This window comes from Dipodomys ordii, unplaced genomic scaffold (genome assembly GCF_000151885.1).
Source record: "Dipodomys ordii isolate 6190 unplaced genomic scaffold, Dord_2.0 Scaffold109, whole genome shotgun sequence".
Taxonomy (NCBI): Eukaryota; Metazoa; Chordata; class Mammalia; order Rodentia; family Heteromyidae; genus Dipodomys; species Dipodomys ordii.
Window position 1 is genome coordinate 4,957,314 of NW_012267325.1, and position 25,076 is coordinate 4,982,389.

General features: G+C 34.9%; 1 protein-coding gene across 2 annotated transcripts in view; it reads left to right on the plus strand.

Moving 5' to 3' along the window:
• Hnf4g (hepatocyte nuclear factor 4, gamma) overlaps positions 1–15,824 on the plus strand; it is a 112,678-nt gene extending 96,854 nt beyond the window's left edge. For both annotated transcript variants that reach the window (XM_013028456.1, XM_013028455.1), the window contains 8 exons: positions 230–324; positions 2,571–2,677; positions 4,250–4,405; positions 7,539–7,626; positions 10,358–10,510; positions 10,632–10,868; positions 11,827–11,949; positions 14,625–15,824. In XM_013028456.1, coding sequence (XP_012883910.1) covers positions 230–324; positions 2,571–2,677; positions 4,250–4,405; positions 7,539–7,626; positions 10,358–10,510; positions 10,632–10,868; positions 11,827–11,949; positions 14,625–14,746 — 1,081 coding nt within the window. In that variant the 3' untranslated portion in view covers positions 14,747–15,824. The remainder of the gene's footprint in view (positions 1–229; positions 325–2,570; positions 2,678–4,249; positions 4,406–7,538; positions 7,627–10,357; positions 10,511–10,631; positions 10,869–11,826; positions 11,950–14,624) is intronic.
• The last annotated feature ends 9,252 nt before the right edge of the window (positions 15,825–25,076 follow it).

Here is a 25,076-nt window from a genome sequence, read left to right on the forward strand (position 1 = left end):
AAAGTGAGGCAGTCATTCAGTTTTATTTTATTACAAAAAGTATGTGAGAGGTAAGGTTACATTTGCATGCACATCCTCTTCATAAGACTAGAAGTGTTCTAACTAATTGTCCTCATGTCTTCTTCATTGTGAACCAGATTTGACTACACTTACTTGAAGTCCACTATTGTTGTTTTTTTCTTTTGTGATAAATGATACTTTAGTAACACAACTTTGTTTGATGTTACAGGTTCAGTCGGCAATGTGTTGTTGACAAGGACAAGAGGAATCAGTGTAGATATTGTAGATTAAGAAAGTGTTTCAGAGCAGGAATGAAAAAAGAAGGTAATAATAATTCTGGTGATAATGATGATGATGATAACTAATATTGTTGATGGAAAATGATAAGCATGTACAGCTATTCTCATGTCACAATAACCCCTTTCAATGTGCTCTGATTTTCCTTAATTTATTAAAGATGCATCTGTTCCTTAAGTTAAAGAATTTAGCACAAGGATATCCACTAGCTAGTGACAGAGCCACTGTTTCTCTGGTTAGATTATTGACATTATACTCTCTAAGGCTGTGTACTATGGCTGGCAGAAGTAGCATTCCAGTATCTGTTCAAAAGATAAATGTTAGTCTATGAGTAGAATGAAATTATGCATTTTAAACACTTTTTTTGTTGTTGTTGTTGGTCATGGGCCTGAACTCTGGGCCTGGGCGCTGACCCCCAGCTCTTCAGCTCAAGGCTAGCGCTCTACCACTTCCTGCTTTCTTCTGCTTATATGGCGCTGAGGAATCAAATCCAGGCCTCATGCATGTAAGGCAAGCACTCTACCACTGAGCCACCTTTCCAGCCTCAAATATATTTTTTATTCTTAGTAAAAATTGAGTATCTTTATTTATTCTTAGGCTATTGATGGACATTTTACTTTTTAAGGATTTATCTGTTTAAAAAAAATTTATGGAACACTGCTACTTCCCAAGCACTATTCTAGATGCTGAGGCTTCAGTAGAGAACATAATGCACAAGATCCCCACGCTCACCTACCTGAGAGGTACATTGGAGGAAAGAGACAATTAGATATGCTGTGTTAGTGTATGCAAATTTTATTTTGTCTATTTTAAGTATAATTGGGTTATATTCTTGCACATTCTGATATGGTAACGTTCACACACATTGGCAGGTAGATAAAAGATTTTATGACTATTAGTTTGGCTGAATACCTGTGTAGATATGCAAAGAAATACTTTTTTCAAGTATATGATAAATGAAATTAAGTCAAATCACTGTTTTAAAAGTGTAGATCATATCAACCCAGCTAGATTTTCTTATTACCTCTCAGTGTGTTCCATTGTGAAGAAATCCATTAGTTTAGTTCAGGTTGCTACTCTTTTTTTTTTTTTTTTTTGGGTCCGGTCGTGGGGCCTGAACTCTGGGCCTGGGCACTGTCCCTCAGCTCTTCAGCTCAAGGCTAGCGCTCTACCACTTAAGCCACAGCGCCACTTCCAGCTTTTTTCTTTTTGCTTATGTGGTGCTGAGGAATCGAACCCAGGGCCTCATGCATGCAAGGCAAGCGCTCTACCATTGAGCCACCTTCCCAGCCCCAAGTTGCTACTCTTAAAAGAAGGTAATATAGCAGGGTGCCAGTGGCTCTTGCTGTAATCCTAGCTACTCAGGAGTGTGAAATCTGAGGATCACAATTCAAACCCAGCCTAGGCAGGAAAGTCTGTGAGACTCTTATCTCCAATAAACCACTGAGAAAAAGCAGGAAGTAACTGGGAGTTTGAATGCAGGGCCTTAGTCTTGCTAGGCTGTCTCAATACCACTGAGCCATGCCTCCAACCCTTTAAAACCATCTTAGCTGAAATAAATTTACTTTCTTCTTTAATAATGTATCATAGGAAAATGAAAACTAATTTCAAAACCCTTGACTCATATCTTCTGATAGTGAATCCTATCTTTGAATTGATCATTCCGAGTTGATAATCTTCCTGTAGTTATCATGTATATATAGTTTTATTAACTCTCTGAGAATAGAAAACCCTCTTATTAAAAATATATCATGACCAGGCACTGGTAGCTATGCCAGTAATCCTACCTACTTAGGCATGGCTGAGATCTGAGGATCATGGTTCAAAGCCAGCCCTGGCAAGAAAGTCCAATCATCTCCAAATGACCATATAAAAACCAGGAATGGAGCTGTGATGCAAAGTGGTAGAATGCTGGCTTTGAGCAAAAAGCTCAGGGACAACACCTAGCCTCTGGCCCCATGACCACCACCACCAATACGTACACACACACACGCACACACACACACACACACACACACACAAAATGACCTAATAGTCATGTATAGAGTTGTGGACAGCCATATTTTCTGTTCTCTGTGACAAACTTGGCTATTGCTACTTCAGAAAATAGTACAGAATGAGAAGATCTACAGCTTAATTTCCATCACCAACCTTTTTTTAAAAGACCCCATCTTTACCTTTTAAGCATGTTTTTAAAAATTAACTTTTCAACTTTATATCCTGTTGTATATTCAAGAGCTCTGGCCTATGAACACTGTATTTTCCTCTCTCAGCTGTACAAAATGAACGTGACAGAATAAGCACCAGGAGAAACACATATGATGGAAGCAACATCCCCTCCATTAACACCTTGGCACAAGCTGAAATTCGGTCTCGCCAGGTACCAGTTGCACATCAGCTTGCTCTAATGGAACTCTAATGGGCATTATGAAACAATAGTATATGTGTATTGAAGTGTGCTTATTACAGTCAGCATCTACATAGGTAAAAACATTACTTTGAAAGTATTAGGAGGACTGCTCGTTTACTTTTGACTTTACTCAGACAGTACTTTATTTTTATACGGAAAATTAAGTGAGTTTTAGTATAAGATGATCAAAGAATAAATTAGTTGATAAATTTGATCAAAAAGCTTACTGCATCCCACAACTCTGGGGACAATCTTTCATTTATTGTGACTGAATCCATCAAATCTGCTGCTGTAACTTTTGTGGAGTTTGGTTGAGTATGCCATCGGAGTTTCTTTCCTGGAAAATGACTTTCAAACCCAGGACATCACCTTGCTGGCTGCTTTGGAAACATGCATTTCAATGAGAAGCCACAACTTAAAAGACAGTAGAAAAAAAGATTTATGATTCTAAGTTTGTGATTCTAAGTGAGGCTTTCAGATGGAAACTTGAAAAAATAAGCCATTAGTTTTATAAATAAAAACAAATATTTTAATATTCCAATAAAAATCATTTGAAGGAAAGTTATTTTAGCTTCACTCTATTGGAAATGTTTATGATTTTTTTCTAGTATAAGCAAATTATGAAATAGTTAAGTGGTTATCAAGACCTGCAAAGAGTCAGTGATACTACTTTCGTTATTGATAACACAAGAGTAATATGATGAGGTTAACATCCCCATTATCAACATCATTACTTGAAGATTACTTGATGGTCCAATAAAGCATTTTAAGAGTGGCTTTAGGGAGAGCAGTGAGGAAATGTCTAGGTCCACATCATGACACAGGCACATAGACACACCAAGCACTCATGTTTAAATATTACATTCACAGAAACTTCCAATAGGCAGTGATTTTTTTTTTTTTTGTAGCAGACAGGATTTTAAACACCACTTGTATTTTTAGAGTTCAAAATTATATCAGGTTCAGAACTTTTATCATGATAGCTTAAGCTCCTCAACATTACTGGGTCAAGGGTTGATTTCCTAATCTTATTTTGATGGGTTTCCATTAAATGCAACGTCATAAATAGTTCTAGTCTTATCTAAAGCTTCCCTCCCCCTACCAGTTTGGTAAGTTTAATTCCCTAGTTTAATTTACTGGATAATTTTTTTCATGAACATAAACAAGTTGAAAGTGAACTTCCTTAAAAGAAATCACATTTAAAAAATGAATCATAAAACCATCCAGCCTAGTTCAAGTTCATATGGATACTACCTGTGTGGCAACATCGCCTTTGGAAACTGCCCCAAAAGTCAGGGTAACTTCTGAGGTTTGAATTTTAAAATAAGCTTCTTCTTCTGCTACATAAGAATGTGTTCAATGTTACCTGTAAATAAAATCTTATTTCTCCACATAAACATGTTTAATGTATTTCAGGAAGCCAAGACAATGATAGTGCCTGCTTTCATAGTGATTACTTAACACAGGCAAAGCATTAATGGGGACTATAGGCCATCTGTTATTTCAAATGACAAATTAATATAGTGTTCTGTTTAATGCTAGATCTCAGCTTCAAGCCCTGGGGCAAGCACTGACATAAATGTCAAGAAAATTGCAAGTGTCGGTGATGTCTGTGAATCAATGAAGCAGCAGCTTTTGGTCTTGGTGGAGTGGGCTAAATACATTCCTGCTTTCTGTGAGCTGCCACTGGATGACCAGGTACAAGTTCAAGAAATTATGCCTGGACTTTTTGTAAAACTCTGTGGTATTTCAATCATATGTTAATACATTTTCCATATTAGACAATGTATAAATTATTAAAGAAGGAGTAGTTTTTCTTACCTTTCATTTTCTTATTGTACCAAGAGGCACAACCGTTTTTACTTGTGTTGTTAGGAAATAGTAAATTACCGTTTGAATATGAGTTGACCAAACTATACTGCACTCTTGGAGTTTAAAAAGCTCCTGAGATATTAAAAAGATAAATATCTGGGAGGTAAATTGTGTGCTATGGTGTTTTTAGTTTCCTGAAGATTTTCATATAAATCCCTTAGAAATGTGTGGCTACTCTTAGATATGCCTTTTTTGTGGACATTTTATGTAATTAACATTTAAGTTTGGTCTTTCATGCTATGAATTTTATTGTAACATTTATTGTATAAAACTTAAATGTAACAAAACAAATTTCTGAAGAACTGACTAAACATCTATAAGGAAATAGAAAATTTGGATATAGTCATCTTTTTCTTATTCATGTATTTATATTTTTATTTTTAAATTTTCATGTGTATAGTAAGATATTAAAATAGTATTTAGAAATTTGAATTTCCTACTTACTGTATCAAGATTCGATTGTTTCAGATTTGCTTTGGTCTTTTTATGCTAAGGGATGTTTAGCTTCTGGTAGACTAAACTAATTTAAATATCTCCATTTCTCTTACATTGAGAAAATTTCTGAAGATGAGCTGTATCCACTGTATAGTTAGATACTCATTGACCAATATTCTTGATCATTGACACACCAAAAACAAACCAAACAATAAAGAAAAAGGTCATACTTGTGTGAAAAATCAAGGAGGAGAAATCAATTGTGTCTCCAGAACTAAAATCATCACAGGAAGTTAGCAATTGCATTTCTAAGAAAGCATTTTACCTGGTGACAGGAACACGAAAACAAAACAAACAAACTCAAAAAACTACTGTGAAAGCTGAAATCATTTTTCTAATATCTTGTAACTGGTTCCTGGAATGAGTCACAGTTATTGACATACCATAAAGATAACTTGGCTCAGAAAGTTATACCAGAATGAATAATGCTAAAATTTAGCAATCTCATTGCAAGTAACATCAGTCAGATGACGTTATTATCAGTTTTATAGTTTTATTTTTACTCTTCTTTAAAAGTTGCTGGCTTATGTATGAATATAATGGTTTAAATATTGGGAAATAAAATCCAGGGACCAGTGAAATAGTTTTGGTTTGTTGACTGATATTTTAATAGCATAACCCTAATGGCCATGGATTAGTGAATTATTATTATGGGCTAGGCACTGGGGAATTAGTTTTCAGATACAGTATCAATTACATTATTTCATTCTTTCAGGGGTTCTGTGGGATAGGCATGATCTCCATTTTGCAATTTCTAAACAGGCATCCTGGATCAATTAACTTCATTCTATAAGTTTATCAAATAAGTACTTCTTAGGAGAATATTGTTTTTAGTTTTAGGAATTATGGCATTTTGCAATAAACATACAGATTACCTCACTAGGCTTATAAAGTTTGTGACCTATTTGAGAGAGAGATAACATACGAATTATGAGTAAGTTAATTCTAGGTGGGGATAAGTTCTATAAAAATCTATAACGTGGAATGAGATGAGTTGTTAGAAAATGACTGTATCTGGTATGGGCAGAGATTCTTTACAGTGGGGCTCAGAGAAGATAATCCCAAATGACAAGGGGCCAAGTGCACCAAGATTCAAGGAGAAAGCATGCCCAGTACAGAAACAGTATCTTTAGGGGTTCTGAGTCAGACAGCAGCCATGTGAACAAAAGGTGTTAAAAAATAAAGCCAGAAATTTGGGGTGAAAACTACTGACACTTCCTACCACCTTGGAGGACCATGGTTGAAGAGTTTGGATTGTGTGCTAAGAACAATTTGAAACCATTAAAAGATGAATTTAGCAGAGGGGTGATAGTAAGTGATTAGGATTTAAAAATGTCACCTAGGAAGCTTGGTCCAGAAAGATTTAGAATGAAGGGACCAGAAGGAAAGCAAGAATACCAACTAAGGGTGTTGGGGTGGTCCAGGAGGTCAATGGTAAGGGCTTGGCCCAGGGTGGTAGCAATGGAAGTGGAAAGCACTAGATTGATTCAGCTGTTATTTTGAGATATAACATTAGGATTTGCTGTATAGTTAGAGAAGACTCAAAGTAGACTTCCCTGCCTCTCCACCCATATTTAGCATCAATTTAGTCATACAAGAAGTTTCATTTTGACATTTCCACATTTATATGCATATATATATATATATATATATATATGATATGCCTCAGTTAGACTCACCTATTTCTCTCACTCTTCCTCCCCCTTTCCAAACCAATCTCAACAGCTTCATTGTTCTATTTTCATTCAACTTAAGTACTCAACAGCCTCTTGATCAAATACTTTAGGTGATGGAGCCATTTACTAAAACAGTGAAGAGTGCAGAGAAGCATTACATGTGGCATTCTTCCTAGCAGAGGTGCTCCATGCAAAACGGATGAATGAATGAAGCTGAGTTGAGAGTTTAGTGCAGAGGCCAAGGCTTGCTTAGGAAATGGCAAAACCCAGACCTCTATTCTTTGCCAGTTTCAAGACCTTGTTTTGCTTTTGTTTATGCTGTTTATGATATGCAGGAGATTATATATGTATAATTATATATATGTATAATCATTTAGTCTTCATGAGTACACTCAGATATTTTTCTCTCATGTTGACTTCCATTTTACGGATGGAAGTAAATGAGTCTCCAGCATCCTAGTTCAACTCTCCACACTGGGAGTTGAATTCTGTCTGTCTGATTCAATTTCTCTCCTAAAACAGTTAATGAATCTACTTTTCTCTCCCTGCTTCCACTATGCTCATTTGTTAGGTAATTTTAGAAATTTTGAAAAGGGCACTCTATTGACATTCTGAGCTTGAAAACTAGACGACTACTGATAGTAGGGGCCTGTAAGTATTATAGCTTGTTAGAACAAAAATTCCAGGCTTTAAACACACTGTGAGTTAATAAGACTTATATTGTGCTGTCTTTTATTTAGTATATTTTATATTTAATTGCTAATCTTAGAATTTTTTTTTAAATCCAGGTGGCCCTGTTGCGAGCTCATGCAGGGGAGCACTTACTGCTTGGAGCTACAAAGAGATCCATGATGTTTAAAGATATTTTAGTTTTAGGTAAGTAATTTTATTTTATTTTATTTTTAGTTTTAAGAAGCTGTACATACTTTATGCATATAATAATATAAAGTTCTCTCCTATAAGAACCAAGCATTCACTGACACAATCAAATGTTTCTCTCAAGCCAGATGCCAGAGGCTCACACCTACAATTTTAGCTACTTAAGCTGCTGAGATCTGAAGAGCTTGGTACAAAGTTAGCCCAGGCAGGAAAGTCTGTCAGATTCCTATCTCCAATTAACTACCACAATGCTGAAAGTGTAGCTATAACTCAAGTGGTATTGTCAGCCCTGAACTCAAAAGCTTAGGGACAACTCCCAGGCTCTAAGTTCAAATCCTAAGACTGGAACACACGTGTGCGCACACATGTGCACACACACACACACACACATGCACGCATGCACACAATGGTGCTCTTTCTTTGCAAATTAAGTTTAAGTAACTGACCTCACTTACTTCATAGTTGTCTTTGCCTCTGTAGTACATAATATCAGAGAACCCTAAGATGACTGGGAAGCATTAAGATAAAAAAAAATTGAGTGAAATGATGTTGCCTAGTAAAATAATACTGATATATGTTAAAATGTTTACATCTTTACCAGGACAAAGAATTAATGATTTATGTGATCACCCGTGGAATCTCCATGTATTTTCCTTCATTACCAATCTGATTAAAAACTTAACATTTTTTAAGGCACATACTTATTCATTTTGCTTTCCTTATGCATCGTAATGGTCAGGGAAATATTTGGTGCCAAGGTCTAATTAACTGGTAGAAGTGCTGGAAGAAGCAACAGTGGAAAGGTAGGTGGAGAGAAGGAAAGGTGCAAGGACAAAGTTTTAATTTATATAATTGTTCCAGTTCCACCCACTTACATAATTCATGATTTCCTTTTTTTTTTTTTTTGTCATGGGGTTTGAACTCTGGGCCTGGGCACTGTCTCTCAGCTCTTCAGCTCAAGGTTAGTGCTCTACCACTTGAGCCACAGCACCACTTTTGGTTTTCTGGTAGTTTATTGGAAATAAGAGTCTCATGGACTTTCCTGCCGGGGCTGGCTTTGAACCATGATCTTCAGATGTCAGCCTCCTGAGTAGCTGGGATTACAGGCGTGAGCCACTGGCACCCAGCTTAATTCATGAAGTTTGAATGTTAAAGTCTTATTTTTTTTTCCACAGTTTTGCTAGTCATTGAAAGAGTTACTGTCCTGTTCAGTAATTTTTTTTCAGCCAAGAAACAATGGAAGTAAAAGTTCTATGTTCTAAAAGTGCTAATGTTGGGACAAATGAGACAGATTTAAGATTCTAAACCTATAAAGTGAATTTATATTAAATACTAATCTTGCATTTCTAGTAAATACCTCAAATACTATTCTAACTATCAATCAGAATATATTAAACCTTAGAAAACAAAGGGAGGTAAGCTAACTTTTTACAAGCAAGAGTGTGGTTCAAACTAGTATGAAAATGAGGTAAGTATGAACTGATGACTCTATTAGGGTATATGTGGTAATCATTTACTAGCAAATATGTACACTAAAACAGCACATTTTATACTTTAAGTACATATAATAATTCATTGTACATAGAGAGCTGAAGCAGAGAATGAACAAGTATTTTTTTGTACATTTCATTACCTTGAAAATTCTTGTGTTATGTTTCCATGACTATGACAAAATCACTGAGATAATCAACTTAAAAGGTTGAAAGACTAATTTTGGCTCATGAATTCAGACTTATCAGTTCATTTTCTGTGGGCGCTGCTGCTCTGGGTCTGGGACAGCACAGTGTGTCATGGTAAGAGTGTGGGCAGAGGAAATCTGTTAATCTCTTTGTGGCCAGGAAAGAGAAGAGGGCTAGGGTCCCAACAACCCCTCATTTTTGACACACTACCAATGACACAACTTCTCACTAGGGAAAATATCTACCACTGCCTGATAGTGTCATGAGCTGGAGCCCAAAATTTTGACACATATGCCTTTGAAGAATGTCCAAGATCCAAACTATAATAATTGCCTTCATAAGAAATGGAGGAATTCAGAATATTGTACTTTTTATAAAACCCACAAAAATAGCCATTTAGCTTTTAGAAGCTATAATAATTATTTTCTCTATCATGTTCGGAGCATGTTTAAGTTAGAAAATTCTTGAGGCATTAGATGGTCTCGATCTCTAGCCAAATTCTCAACTGCCTTGAGTTCAGTCCCATAAAGTGGTGAAGCCACCTCACCTTGACTGAAGAGGGCTACAAGTGGGGCAGTGCCTGAGCATATGTGTGCTCAATTTTCAGCTTTACGTGGCTTGTTAAAGCTATGTCTCTAGCTCTTATTCCTTCTTAGCGCACCCCAGGATGTCTATGTTTAATCCACTGTAAGCACAGAAGATTCCTTAGGATTTGTGGTTATGCTTGTTAATGACTAAGACACTAATAGATGACTGACAAAGAGGAAAGCTAATCTTTACAGTTATTGTCTCCCTGGTCAATTATTAGCTTGTTATTGGTCTTTACATTTGTTATCACCAGTGACCTGAGCCAAAAAAAAATTGTGTGATCACATTGTCATTATTATCGATCCTTTAAGTATACTTAAGTTCTTCTTACATCACTAACTTAACACTAGGGAAAGATGGAGTACTAACACCATCCACTTCAAGAATAAGCCACTTAACAACCTGAAAAGAATGTCTGACAATGTGGCAGAAAAGGAAGTTAATTTTTCTACTTCTTCTAGGGAACAACTACGTCATTCACCGTAACAGCTGTGAGGTTGAGATCAGCCGTGTGGCCAATCGAGTTCTGGATGAGCTAGTTCGTCCCTTTCAAGAAATCCAGATTGATGACAATGAATATGCTTGTTTGAAGGCAATTGTATTTTTTGACCCAGGTTTGTTGACAGAAATATTGATAGTATGTGTATTAAACTACTTTTTTCCCCCATATAAGATTACATACCCACATCCAAGTTTGAGTAAATCTTTAGACTACTTATTTTATCCCTCTATTAGATGCGAAAGGCTTAAGTGACCCTGTAAAAATTAAGAACATGCGGTTCCAAGTACAGATCAGTCTGGAGGACTACATCAACGACCGCCAGTATGACTCTCGGGGGAGGTTTGGAGAGCTGCTGCTTCTCTTGCCCACGCTGCAGAGTATCACCTGGCAAATGATTGAGCAAATACAGTTTGTGAAACTTTTTGGCATGGTTAAAATTGACAACCTGCTTCAGGAAATGTTACTAGGTGGTGAGTACATTTAACCATTTCTCCTGTATTGATCAGCATCATTCAGAAGTCCATCAGAGCAAGTTATTCCCATTTATTTGCTTTTGTCCGGATTTATTTCCTCTTTGAGGTTACCTTGTATTGTGAATTTGTTTCTGGTATGATGAGATAATGCATTCAACTTTGTGAACATCTAGACAATCTGAAAAATCCATAAGAGGGAGAGAAAACTACTTAAACAGATTCAAATCCCCATTCAAAACCATCTTTAACATCTTTCCATCCTGCAGTCCTTTATATGTTAATTTTCAGATCTTTACATCTATGGTAATTAGAAATGTATTCCTTAATTTTAGGGCTTCTTGATTTTTTTTATGACCTTATACCTTTAAAACTACAGGAGTACAGGAAGTTCAGTATAGCCTATATAAATTCAATGACTTAAAATTGAACATTTTGCTTGTGAAAAATATTAGTTGTCGAAGAGGAAAATGTGACAGTAAATGTCAGGAATAAGTTAAGACATCATTTATTTGTGTTCTGATTTATATTAAATTTCCTTGTAAGTCACTGTATTTATTTTTCATTTTCTGCTGTCTGATGTGTTCCTAGTGGTAGCTTTCTGAAATAGAAATTGTTCTTGCTATTAGGATGATTCCAAATACTATAAACCAGAAGTAAGTAATTCTTGGAATTGACTTAACAGCAGGCAGCAACCTAATGATTCCAGGAAATGGTATATGAGGTCTACTATTAAAATACAACATTGTGATACAAGATTAATCTAGCCAATATGCAGTAAAAGCTGACTTTGTCTTTGATATGGCAGAGGTTCTATCATTTTATTTTTGAATTCTCAAAAAATACTTTGCAAAAATAGCAATGTTTTAGCTGTCCATGGAAATATCTCTGCCATGTCCAGTAAAATCATTGGTCCTGGTACATGTCACTAATGTAAGCATCTTTTTGTCTTCTATAGGTGCTTCCAATGATGGCAGCCATATCCATCATCCAATGCACCCACATTTGTCTCAAGATCCACTAACGGGACAAACTATACTTTTAGGCCCTATGTCAACTCTAGTCCATACAGACCAGATCTGTAAGTGTCAGCTGTATTTTCCCACAATAAGATTCCTTGAACTTAAGTATCTGAGGAAAAAAATAGAGCTTAGAATAGGAATATTAGTACACAAAAATTATAAAACTTGAGTTGAATTTCTTTTCTAGGACTCACCTGCCAGCAGCAGTACAATATTCAGCTACATGCTATTTTCCCTAGGCATGAGTCTGCTGTCTAAGACGAATATGCTAGAATTCCAATCTTTCTATGCCACAGATGAGGAAAGTACAAAAACTAGGCATTGAGATAGTTCCAGGTTTGTATGGTGACATGAGACCTTAAAAATGACCGTACAAGATGAAACTATACGGAATTCTACTCATACATCAGAAAATTATGATTACATGTGGCCTTCAAAATATGAAAACATTAACATCGACTATAAACACATAGATTATAAACCTGTAGAGTAATTCCAATATTACCCTGAGGCCTCATCTTCTAAAGATCCCCCGCCAGCTGGGGCCCAAGCTTTCAACACATAAATCATGTTCAATCCACTGCAAATTGCTTTTGATTTGTGCTAATTAATTCCAAATTTACCTTTGATCTCTTATTTCTGAATACCATACCAGCTAGCTCACTGAGAGGTTTGACTTACTATGATATTATTATTATTATGCATACATGTATGGCTACTAATTTTATATACACTTGTTATAGTGTGATTGTTCCTAAACACTTCATGTAATAGAACAACCGATTCAAATACCATCTGACTACTAGCTAGTGGGAGGAAAGTACATTAATAATGCCATTTTCAGATATAAGTACTAGTAGACTTTTAGGAAAATCATATCTGAAACACAAAATTCATTGAGTATATGAGAGAGAAATTAAATCACTGGAGAAAATACACAAATTTTGGAAATGATATAGTATATTTAATCTATGAATCTTTCTAATGTACTTGAAAGACATTAATTTTTGACTATCCTTACTAAATTATATTAATGCTTATTTAATGAAATTGTTAAGAGGAAAGGTAGGAGAGCTTAAAATCCTATGTCAAAGTTTGTGGGATTACGTTTTTAGAGACCTGCTATTCATAAACTTGGAATGTAAAACATGTTAAGCATTGTAGGCATCAACTCTTGAGAAAGTTTAATGGTACTAATGCCAGTGGAATCCTTTACCTCTTAAATGCTAGCAAACAAAAAATATTGGCTATTGTAGGAATTATATCACCTTACTATCTTTTTTGCCTTTCAATATACTTGTGAGAATTACTATAAAGCAAAACTTTCCTTTGCTTATGTTCAGTTGGAATAATTTATATAAATGTTAAACAAGTTCATTCTATGTGTCTATATATATATATGTATATATATATATAATCTTTATTCCAAAAAACTGAAGTTCATACATATTTGCATCTTGAAGGCCACTAGAATTTAAAATTCATTCTAAATATCCACAATAACTTGAAAAGCACATTTAGATATTCCTTCATCAATTGAACAGCATTTAAATTGTTATTTACAAGTAATTACTAACCTATATTTAATTAATTTAGTAACATACTTGACAAAAATAGATGCCTTTGTTTTTATATAGAGGTTTTAAAATGAAAAAAAAATCAGTGGACTTTGTAGTGTTATCATCTATTCAAATGTTTTCTATTATTTCTGTAAAATATATGAAATCATAAATATGAATACTAAAATATTTCAAGTGGGATGTGTGTTTGTATGTGTGTGCATATGCTAGCATTGGCGATTGAACTCAGGGCCTAGGTGCTGTCTATTAGCTTTTTCACCTAATACTCTTCCACTTGAGCTACATTGCTATTTCTAGCATTTTGGTGATTAATGGAGATAAGAGTCTTCATAGACTTTCCTGCCTGGACTGGCTTTGAGCCACCATCACAGATTTCTGAATAGCTAGGATTATAAGTATGAGCCACCCACATCTAGCCATTTCAAATGTTTTAAAATTAAAGGATAGCTCCTAGATTATTTTGTAATATAGTAAAATTTCATAGTAGAACAAAATACTTTCCCATATAATGAGGTATTATTTAAACTATCTTTTTTTATACTGAATCCAATTTTTTATATTCAATTATTTCTACTCAATTACTCAGGCTTGCCCTTTCCGTTACAGAGGTAGGCACAGGCCAGCTCAATTGTAATAGAATAATTGTGTAGCAACTAAACCAGTACATTAGAGGGCTCCTGACTACCACTCAGGTTTCAAAACATTCATAAAGTATCATTACTTTAATTTTTCTGTCATCTAATATGTCTAAGTTAGAGGATTTCAAACCAAGTATTGTAATTTTATGTGCACTTTGATTACAACTGCTGTGAAAATTGTTTTCTAATATTCATTAAAACTAACATTGTTCATTTTTTCACTAATTCCTCTCTACTGGTTTGTAGGAGACTGAAATTCAAACAAATGCTACTAAGAAAGGTGAAAAATTTGTCAGTGTTAGTAAAGATTTTCTAGCATGATCTATAGGTGTTTAATGATATCTGGAAGGAGGGGTGACAGAGTTTTTCCATTAGTATATCAATGCACTGATAATACACCATACAATCAATTCCTCACAGGGGATATTTTGAACATTAACACAGTATAAGAGTTTATGTTGGCACTAGGTAGAGTTATCAGCTGCTATCACATACAATTCTCTAATTCTCTTTCAGCTACTCCTGAAACCCCACTCCCTTCCCCACCACAAGGCTCTGGACAAGAACCATATAAAATCACTGCCAACCAAGCTTCCGTCATTTCACACCAGTCCCTCTCCAAACAAAAGCCATTATGAGAACATAGTTACTCCTGAATGGCACTGTGGAAATGTGAAAAGTTGGTGGTTTTGAAATATCTCAGGATAGTACTTTTGGCAACCTCAGACAATGCTTCTTCTTCATGGTGCTGTGATAAGTTGGTCTCCTATTTTCTTGTTTGTATATTTGTTTTGTTTGTTTGGTAAGGTATAAGATTATCACCTGCAACCAATATATGTTTGAGTTTGGAATTGTTTATAGAGTGTCTTGTTTCCAGCTGCCTCTGCCCTGGGCCTGGACCTGGGCCAGTTGAATGCTATGTACTACTTTCATTTGTTTCCCTAATATTAATTTAAATCTGTAAATAATTACTTTATTGTGATGTGATGTAGAGCTAAATGTTCCTGTTTGGCTGAGAACAGTAAATCAGAGTTGCTAGGTTAATGTGAAATGTTTGTTTTTCTTTCTTTTTTTCTTTCTTGTTGTTTTTGTTCTTGTAGTAAATTATAAACTTAAAGATTAGGAAAAGAAAGCCGTGGTTGTAGAATAGAGTGTACATCTGTGAAGATGAATCCCTTTGAGGGTGTTCTGTGGCTAAGAAGTATCCCTTTGGTCCACAGTTAAATATGACTCTCATAAATTCAGGAAATTACAAAAAGCCATTCTAAGAATACCAAGGTCTTTTTGGAATCCATTTTTGAAGATGTGGCTGCAATAAATCACAAATGGTCTTATCAATTAGAGTAAAATGTAATTAAACCTTAAATGCAGGGTAAAATGTGATTTAAAAAAAAAACCCTGAAGCAGTGGCTGAACAGAGAGACATTTGTTTCTCTCTCTTGAAATGATCATTGAAAGTCAATGTCAACAAGAAATTAGCCCATTCTCATGTCTAGCTCCCCAGGGATTCAGGACAGTATGTTTCGATGTGAGCCCTGTGCCAGGAGAACCCGGTTGGTGGGAAAATGTCATCACACAAATTGTTGAGTCTGCACCACTCTCTAAGTGAAGTATTACTGTCTTTCTTTCCTATGTTAGGAATTGGCTTGAGGGTTTAAGGAATATACAGTGCAGAAGCCTGTGGAGTTAGAAAGCCACATGCAAACTGAGCTGTGATTGACATAAACAAGATGATACCTTTGGGGGGGGAAAAACTGTGAACTTCTAAGAAGTATGTTTTTGAAACATATGCAATTGAGTAATGATTAAATACTGTCCATCAAATGAGTTGTCACAGATAAGTGATAAATGTAAGAAACAACATTGTGTGAATAAGAAACCACTTTTGTACATTTCAAAGTCCTCTTGCTAAAAATATTAAATAGAATACACTGTATGTGTTTTGAAGAGAAAGAAAATCACATTCAAGTTACCCACTTAACTTTTCAAAATTTCATGAACATTAGAATGTATTTTGAATGTCTAATTGTAGACCCAGGTGTTCAACTCATTGTAGCTGCTAATTACTTGATATCAGTCATACAATTTTAAAGGGTTAATTATGACTCGCCTCATGAAATAGTGTCCCTTCCCCCACCCCCACTGCCCCACCTCTGCTTTCTGATTTTTTTTTTGTCGGTCGTGGGGCTTGAACTCTGGGCCCGGGTGCTGTCCCTCAGCTCTTCAGCTCAAAGTTAGCACTCTACCAATTGAGCCACAGCACCAATTCCAGTTTTTTGAGTGGTTTATTGTAGGTAAGAGTCTCAAAGCCTTTTCTTTCCTAGGCTCAGCCCCCTGACTCCCACCTCTGCTTTCTAAGGGGAAAGATATATAAAAAGAAGAAAAGGTATCTCAAGATGTGAGATATTGAATTAAATGCTTTTAGGACCATACAAAATTTCTAAGATTATAATTCATTTGTGACTCTCACCTTCCCCACAAGTAAAAAGATTATGTTAATTTAACTATCATATTGGCTCCTAAAATGAAATGAAGCCCTTAAAAGTGAGAGAGAGATCCAAGCTATCAGTGGTTTAATAGCATAGCATCAATTATATATCTGCTATCCTTGTGAAAATGAAAGTGTATCACTGAGTAAGGGAGGGAGAAAGAAGAGAGAGAAACAAATGGACTAGGGTGATTTAATTAAAAATAATTACCCTAGTATCTCTTTCATGAAATCAGTGGGCTTTTTATTTTATAAATAAAAAATATCCTCTGTAGGCTTTTGTGCACTTTTTTCTAGGTTATTCACATAGAGATATAAAAACAAAAAAAAAAAACCCCCAATCCATGCAGGATTCTATAACAAAATACCATCAACTGGACAGCTTATAAACAACAGAAATGTATTTCTCATAGTTCTCCACACTGGATAGCCCAAGCTCAAGGCATTGGCTAATTTGTCTCTGGTTCATAGAGGAATCTTCCAGCAATTTGCTCTCACATGGAAGGGGCAAAGCAGTTTTGTAAGGGCATTAACCTCATTCGTTAGGGCTACACCCCAGGACTAGTCAGCTCCCAGCCTCCCCTCCAACTTCCTTCACATTGGTGGCTAGCTGTCAACATATGAATGCGAAAGGTGAAGGCACAGACATTCAGACCATACCTTTAAAATGTAAAACATACAGTTTATTTTGGGGGAATAATTTATCCACAAGAATCTATTAAACAGCTATATTTTGGAAATTTTTACTAATAATTTTTGTTTCAGTAACTATAGTCAGGGAATTTGTAGTATAATATTTTTATACACTGAACTGCCAAAAAAAAAATACTGGACTAAGAGAAAGTGATATTTTCAAAGCATTGTTAAGGAGAGTTTTTGCTTTTATATAATACATTTTTTCAGGTTTAATGGAAATGAATAATTTATTGTGAAATAAATTTTATAAATGTAAAATTATTTTTTATAAATTGTTGTTAAAAATCATTACTTAGTAGATTTTTTGAATGTTAAATTATAGTGAGATTAAACTATTTCTAAACTGATACTTTGTTATTTTGCTGAACTTTCTAAATAAAGGACAAATAACTAAAATGGAATGTATTATTATTGTTCAAAATGATTTTTATAATTTTAGAGACATTCATAGCATTCATTGGTTACTTCATGAAATTCACGTTGAGTATAACAAAGTCTTTAAAAGCAGAACAAAATTAAGTAACATGAATATTGATAGAAGGAGTAATACTCACATTTATAATTTTACTATATAGTTTCTTTTTGTTTTGTCCCAGCAACTTAAATATGACCTAAATTAGTATAATAAACATTATATATAAACATTATATAATATATATATATATAAACATTACATATATAGCTGGGCACATAAATTGTTTATAGGTTGTTTTTTATTTTTTTAAAGCAATGCTTCGTTCCATATATAAGGTCCTCTATATATTAGTCCAAGACCTGAGATATATTCTAATACTGAGTTTCTTGAATCCAGGGCCTGTGGATGCTGTCCATGAGCTTTTTTGGCTCAAGGCTAGCACTCTACTACTTAAGCCATAGAGCCACTTCTGGCTTTTTTTAGTAGTTTATTGGAAATAATCTCACAGACTTTCCTGCCCAGGCTGAGTTTAAACCATGATCCTCAGAGCTCAGCCTCCTGAGTAACTAGGATTATAGGTGTGAGCCATCAGCTCCAGGGTACCTCTTGCCTCAACTTCTTAAGTTCTAGAGCTTCAGGTGTGCTGGTCCATGAACACAAGCTTAAATATATATATATATATATATATATATATATATACACATACACATTATATATATATATATATATATATATATATATACACACACACACATACAATTGTTAAATTCTTCTCCCTTCTTGATGGACTGTTCTCATTATTAATCTGAGTTAACCTTGATCTCTTCTGACAATTTTCATCTTAAGTATATAGTTTTTATCAGATATAGATATGGCTACTTCTGCATTGTTTCAGTGTTTCTTTGCATTAAAAAAATCTACTTTTATCTTCTCATTCTAAACCAACGTTTGTCTTCATTGGTGAGATTCATTTCTTGCTGAGCAAGAATTGTTCAGTTGTTTTATTTATTTATACATCTATCTATCTATCATCCATATATCATGTATTTATTGTGTACTGGTGTTTGAACACAGGGTTTTTGTAGTAGTGTTTGAACTCCAGATTTTATGTTTGCTAGACAAGTAGGTACTTTGCCACTTGAAAGTCATTCCAACAGCAGTGTTGCTTTTTTAAATCCAGTCTACCATTCTGTGTGTTTTGATTGGAGAATTACCCCCCTGAATGGTCAGTTGTTGACATTGGAAGGTATATAGATTTTCTGTCATTTTGTTATTTTGTGGTGTTTGCTTCTTTCTTATCTTTGTTTGCTAGTCTACTTGTCAAATGAAATTGATTCCTTTATCTATTTCTGTGTATGTAGAATTCATTTAAATATATTTTGCAATGCTGATTTGGTGGTCATTATTTATTAATTACATTTTAAGTATGGAAAGTTCTTATTTCTCCAACTATGAAGGCTAGTTTTGCTGGATCCATTAATGCAGGATAATAGTTATTTTCTTGTTTTAGGATACTTCATTCCATACCCTCCTTGCTGTTAGAATGTCTATCAAAAAATCTGTTGTCAGTTTGCCTTTGTATAAAACTTATTGTGTTTTTCTTTTTGTTTTTAATATTATTTCTCTGTTTTGTATTGCTTTTGCCGAACTTGCCTGTTTGGTAAACTGAAAGCATTCTGTATCTGGATGACACTTCTTCCCAGGATTGGGGAAGTTATTTATCTATATGCATGCATGCATACATGCACACACATTTCTCCCCTCTCCCCGCAATCCACACAAGTACTGGATACTAGGGCTTGAAGTCAGGGCTTTATGCTCTTGCTTGGATTTTTCACTCAAGGCTGGCACTCTACTAATTGAGCCACATCTCTATTCCTGGCCTTTTTTGCTGGATAACTGGAAATAAGAGCTTCACAGACCTTTTTTGGTCCGGTTTCAAACCAAGATACACTAGCACCCAGCTATAATGTTATTTTTGTGCCAGTACTCAAAACTCAGGGCCTTATGCTTTTGCTTAGCTTTTTGTTCATGGCTACTAGTCTACCACTTGAGAACATCTTTACTTCAATTCTGTCTTAATTTATTGTTTACACTTTTAGATTGTACCTTTTCTATACTTAATGGCTTTTAGGTTTTATCTTTTTATCATGTCTCACATTTTGATGGTGTCTTCCATATTTTATTTTTAGTTTGTAGTGGTTTTTCTGTCTGATTGCTTTAACTCCCTTAGTTTATCATCCATCCATGATACTCTATTTTCAAATTATTTCATTATAATAACAAGGTTTTCAACTGATTTGTTTTTATTTGGATATTGAATTTTCATCTTCGGGATTTCAATCCACTTTTCTCTCAGGATTTCTATACCTTTATTTAATTTATTTTTATGTCATTTATTGTGCTTCTTATTTTATTCAGCTGCTTAATTGTACCTTCTTTGAATTTATTTAGGTGCTTATCTATGTCTTCAAGTTTGTTGATCATTCTGATCAATGTTCACTTGAGTGTACTGTTTTCAATTTTATCCATTTCACTTTCAAGTTTTTTTATTATGAAACTTGACTGTGGGAAAAATATACTGCTTTTTAAATTTTTATATTAGTTTTGCTTCTACATTGGAATTTATTCATCTGAAACAGTCATTGGATTTCAGTTAAAATATTCTCATTGTTCAGGTGGATGCATTGTGGTACTGTTTCCCACCACTAGCAGAGGGAATTGCCTCAGTAGCCAAGTAAGCTACTATGTGCTCAAAGCACCTAGCCTGAGGCCAGCATTGATCAGATTAAAGTAAATAAGAAGATAAGTAAACTAGCTGGAGGTCCTTATAGAAGGGTCAGTTGTCCACTTCTGGGCTGTTTTTACTACAAGGGCTTCCCTTTTTTCTGCACTGAGTGCCACCCTTGACTGAAAAGACCTTCATAGCCTGTAAGCTGGAGCAGATTCCCATTTACTCCACAGGCCTCCTAGTTTGTGACCCCAGGGAAAGTAAGTAAGCATCCATGCTTTGGGAATGGCCTTGAGTACATGGGAATGCAGGGAGAGAAGCACCAAGGTTTGCACTAGTTGGGGAAGAATTGAGGGGTCTTTTTTTTTTTTGCCTGATCCTCTCATTGCTTACATACTACATCCGACAATGTATTTCCCTATTTAAAGGAGTAAGTGGTGGAAGCCTCATAATTTAGAGTCTGGGCTCTGGTGCACTCAGTTACCAAACATGTCTGAATGAAGTTTCTTGGGTGGGTCTTATTACTTTTAAGCCTTGTGAGGGTATCACATGACTCAGGTTTGTGTGCAGGACTGTGATCTATGTTCAGTTATGTGCCAGGCCCTGGAGGCTAAATTCTTAAGCAGCTGTAAGCACAATGTTGTGCCTCTACTGTGCAGGGACACTCCTGCCTGGCTTAACGGAGTGAGGCCTCTGCTGAAACCACTGCACCATCACCTCTGACCCTCTGCTCTTCAACCACCTCTGATGGTTGTTTTCTACCTAGATTCTTTGGTAGCGCCACTCCCCCCCCCCCCCCCCCCCCCCCCTTGCCAGAAGACCCACTGAGCCATATTGCCATAGTATCTAAATCCTGAACCATAGACTCAGCTAATATGTGATATTCAATGCTTCTGTGAACAAGTTTTACAACTTTCCTTATAAAAATAAGGACTTATCTTCTGTGTACCACTGTTGTATATACTTGTATTTATATAATTTATTTCTTTATTGTTTATAAAATGCAAATTATAAATTACAGATGAGCAAGGACCCTGTTGGATACATTTTTGCATTTCCAAAATGAACAGATTTCCAAGTAATTATTGTGATTAGTGACTTCTGAATTAGCAACTACATTCCATTTCTTTTCTTTCTATGTTCATTAAAAAAAAATCCTCCTCTTCAGGAAAGAAGGATGGCCAATAGACACATAAAGAAATACTCAACGTCTCTAGCCATAAAAGAAATGCAAATCAAAACAACATTGAGATACCACTTCACCCCAGTTAGAATGGCTATAATCAAGAACTCTAATAACAACAGATGCTGGAGGGGAGGTGGACAGAAGAGAACCTTACTGCATTGTTGGTGGGAGTGTAAACTTGTTCAACCACTTTGGAAAGTAGTATGGAGGTTCCTCAAAAGACTCCACAGAGAGCTCCTCTATGACCCAGCAATCCCACTTTTGGGCATTTACCCAAATGATCACAAAGAAGACCATACTAAAGCTACCAGCACAACTATGTTTATTGCAGCATTATTTACCATAGCTAAGATATGGAACCATTCCAGGTGCCCCACAGTAGATGAATGGATCAAGAAAATGTGGTATATATACACAATGGAATTCTATGCCTCCATCAGAAAGAATGAGATTGCCCCATTTGTTAGGAAATGGAAAGACTTGGAAAAAATTATATTAAATGAAGTAAGCCAGGTCCAAAGAAACATAGGTCCCATGGTTTCCCTTATTTGCAATAACTAGTATATGTCTGAGTCAAGCAGAAAAGGTCAGATAAGTTGATGTTAGGGGAATGAACCCCAAGATAAGTATTCAAGTGTTATTTTTTCCATGCAATTGTTTCTAACATATTTATGAGATGATTTCTTTGTTGCTTTGTATGTCCCTCCCCCACAGTATAACCCCTGCTTTCACTGTATTTGATGTTGGTATAATTTGTGGAGGGGAAGGGCAAAAACAAATCATTTATCTAGGGATTCAGATAGACCCATTGCAACAATGAGATGTACAAGTTGTCATGTTGAAAAACAAACTTCACAACTTTGGAGGAGGGGAAGATTGGATGGGGAGACATGGGAGAGTATAGGAAGGGAGGGGAAGGGGAAACCAAGAGGAAGCAACAATGCTTGATAAGAAATGTACTCATTGTCTTGCCCATGTAATTGTAACTCCTCTGAAAGTTATTCTCACAATAAAAAAAAAAAATCCTCCTCTTCAGATAAGATGTTAAGGGCATAAATACCTTAGAATAATACCTTAACTACAGTAACTAGCAACAGTAGTATGGGTTTCTCTCTGTGTGTGTGTGTGTGTCTGCTAGTCCAGGGTTTGAATTTAGAGACTTGGTACTGTCTCTGAGCTTTTGTGCTCTAGATTAATGCTCTATCAATTAAGCCACATGTCCACTTTAGGCTTCTTAATGGTTAGTTAGAGATGAGTCTCACAGACTTTCCAGCCTGTTCTGGCTTTGAACCTCTATCCTCACATCTCAGTCTCTTGTTTAGCTAGGATTACAGGAGTTAATCACTGCTGGCATCCAGCCTCATTATCATGTTTTAGTTATAGAGTAAGATAGGCTTTAAACATCATTCATTTCAAAATATGAAGTCCATTTTCCATAAAATAATGATATTAAGAAACAAAAATGAAGTAGGATAAGTTACTGGTTATTGTATTTACAAATCATCATTGTCCTTGAACTGTATAAGAATTCATTTACATATAAATGAGCAGTTAGCTGGCAGATAAATAGGTAAGATGAACAAATCAAAACTTCTCATGGTATATTTTTAGAAACCCATTGAGTTGTACCTAGAGTAGAACCACTTTATCTATTAAAAGAAATGTTATTGTTGTTGTTATTATTGAAGAACTGGCCAGACCAAGGGTTTTGCTTATTTAAGGAAGGATTTTTGAAATGACTTCTCAAAGCATCCTTCAACATATTGCTGGATAGTTTTTTAGCAGCAAAAATTATGTTACTATATTTCCACAGAATTGCATCTGCACTTTGCTATTAATAAACATAAAGTAGCCTCCAGTAAAAGTTATCTTGTTAATTCAGAATAAAAATACAGTTTAGAGGAGTTTGAATAAAAAGAATCATTAATGCCTCACCAATATTTTATGCATCTAGGGTAAAGTAAGGTAGTAAGCACAAAGAAACACAAATATGATTGGTGTATTTTTTGTTTTTGAGGTGTTTGATTTTAGTGAAGGTTGACAAGTTATATTTATAACAGAATGGAATAAATGGGATGAATTTCACCAGAGTGCTTAAGAATTTATTTTTAGCCTATATTCAAATACAAATTCGAATGTAAAAATTATAGAATTAATTCAAAGTTTTTCTGAATATTAACTTTCAAAGTAAACCAAAGCAAAGCAAGGCAAAGGCTATGTCTAGTATGGACATAAACTTCATTACTATTGGAGTGATTGGAAGAAGTTTATAAAAAGTGCTTTTAATGGTAACTAGATATCAGTATGCACTAAAAATAATGTTAGCAACTATTGATAAAGGCATTACACAGTATTATTAAAAGTTTTAAATGGGAAGGTTTAAGGGCAAAGATGAAATGAAGTCTTGAAGATGTTTAATGGAGGATATATTTTATATGAGTTTCTAAATGAGATTTGGATAGAGACAATGAGGAAAAGGTCTACAAAGTATATTTTTGAAAGGATTTAATAGTTATAGATATGGAGAATATGATATTTGAGGAATTTATGACCATTGCAGTAAAATCATTAGAAAAATGAACTAAGAAGCAAGTTGGGACATGAGGAATAAAGCTACAATATTTGGAGCTATAAGTCACAAATAAAAATAATGATTTCCAGTTTGAGAAAGAGTTTAGGACAGGCTAAAGTTTTTTTCAATTTTGAAAATTCTGGAGAGGAATAGGCAAAATATACCTTCATAACATTTGAAGTATAATTTCAAAATCATACTTGAGATATTAGGTATTTGTATGAAATATATTTTAAATTCTATATATTCCTTACTAATTAGAAGATATTTTGTAGATTCTTTTCCTTCAAAATACATTTTTTAAAAACATGATTTTCTGCCATAGAATATTTAGATAAATTATCTCAATATTGGGAGATAAATTTTAAGAGCTTGAATTCATTTTTTTAACCAATTAAAATTTTGAACTATATATTTCATTTAAAAATTATCTAAATGGTCTAGTATTATTTGATTGTAAACAAATAATGTTGAAGGAAGCCTTAAACCAACATGACTTATATGATATTTTAATTTGACAATTTTATATTACTTTTATATCAATTAATTTCATATTCTGCTTAGATATCACACTAATTACATAAACTGCCCAAAGATTAGCTGACCGCTAGCATATAAACATTGATTAGAAATATTTTTTTTATTTTATTTGTGAACATACTGTACAGAGGGGTTACAATAACATGGGCAGGATAATGCGTACATTTCTTACCAAGCCTCCTCCTTTTGTTTACCCTTCACATCCCTTCCCAGCCTCCCCCATTCCCCCAATCCCAATCCTTCTCCTTCCCGCCCTTCCCCCCCCCCCACCGATGTGGTAAAGCTCGTTTTGGACATGACAACTTGTACTTCTCATTGTTGCAACAGGTCCACCTGTATC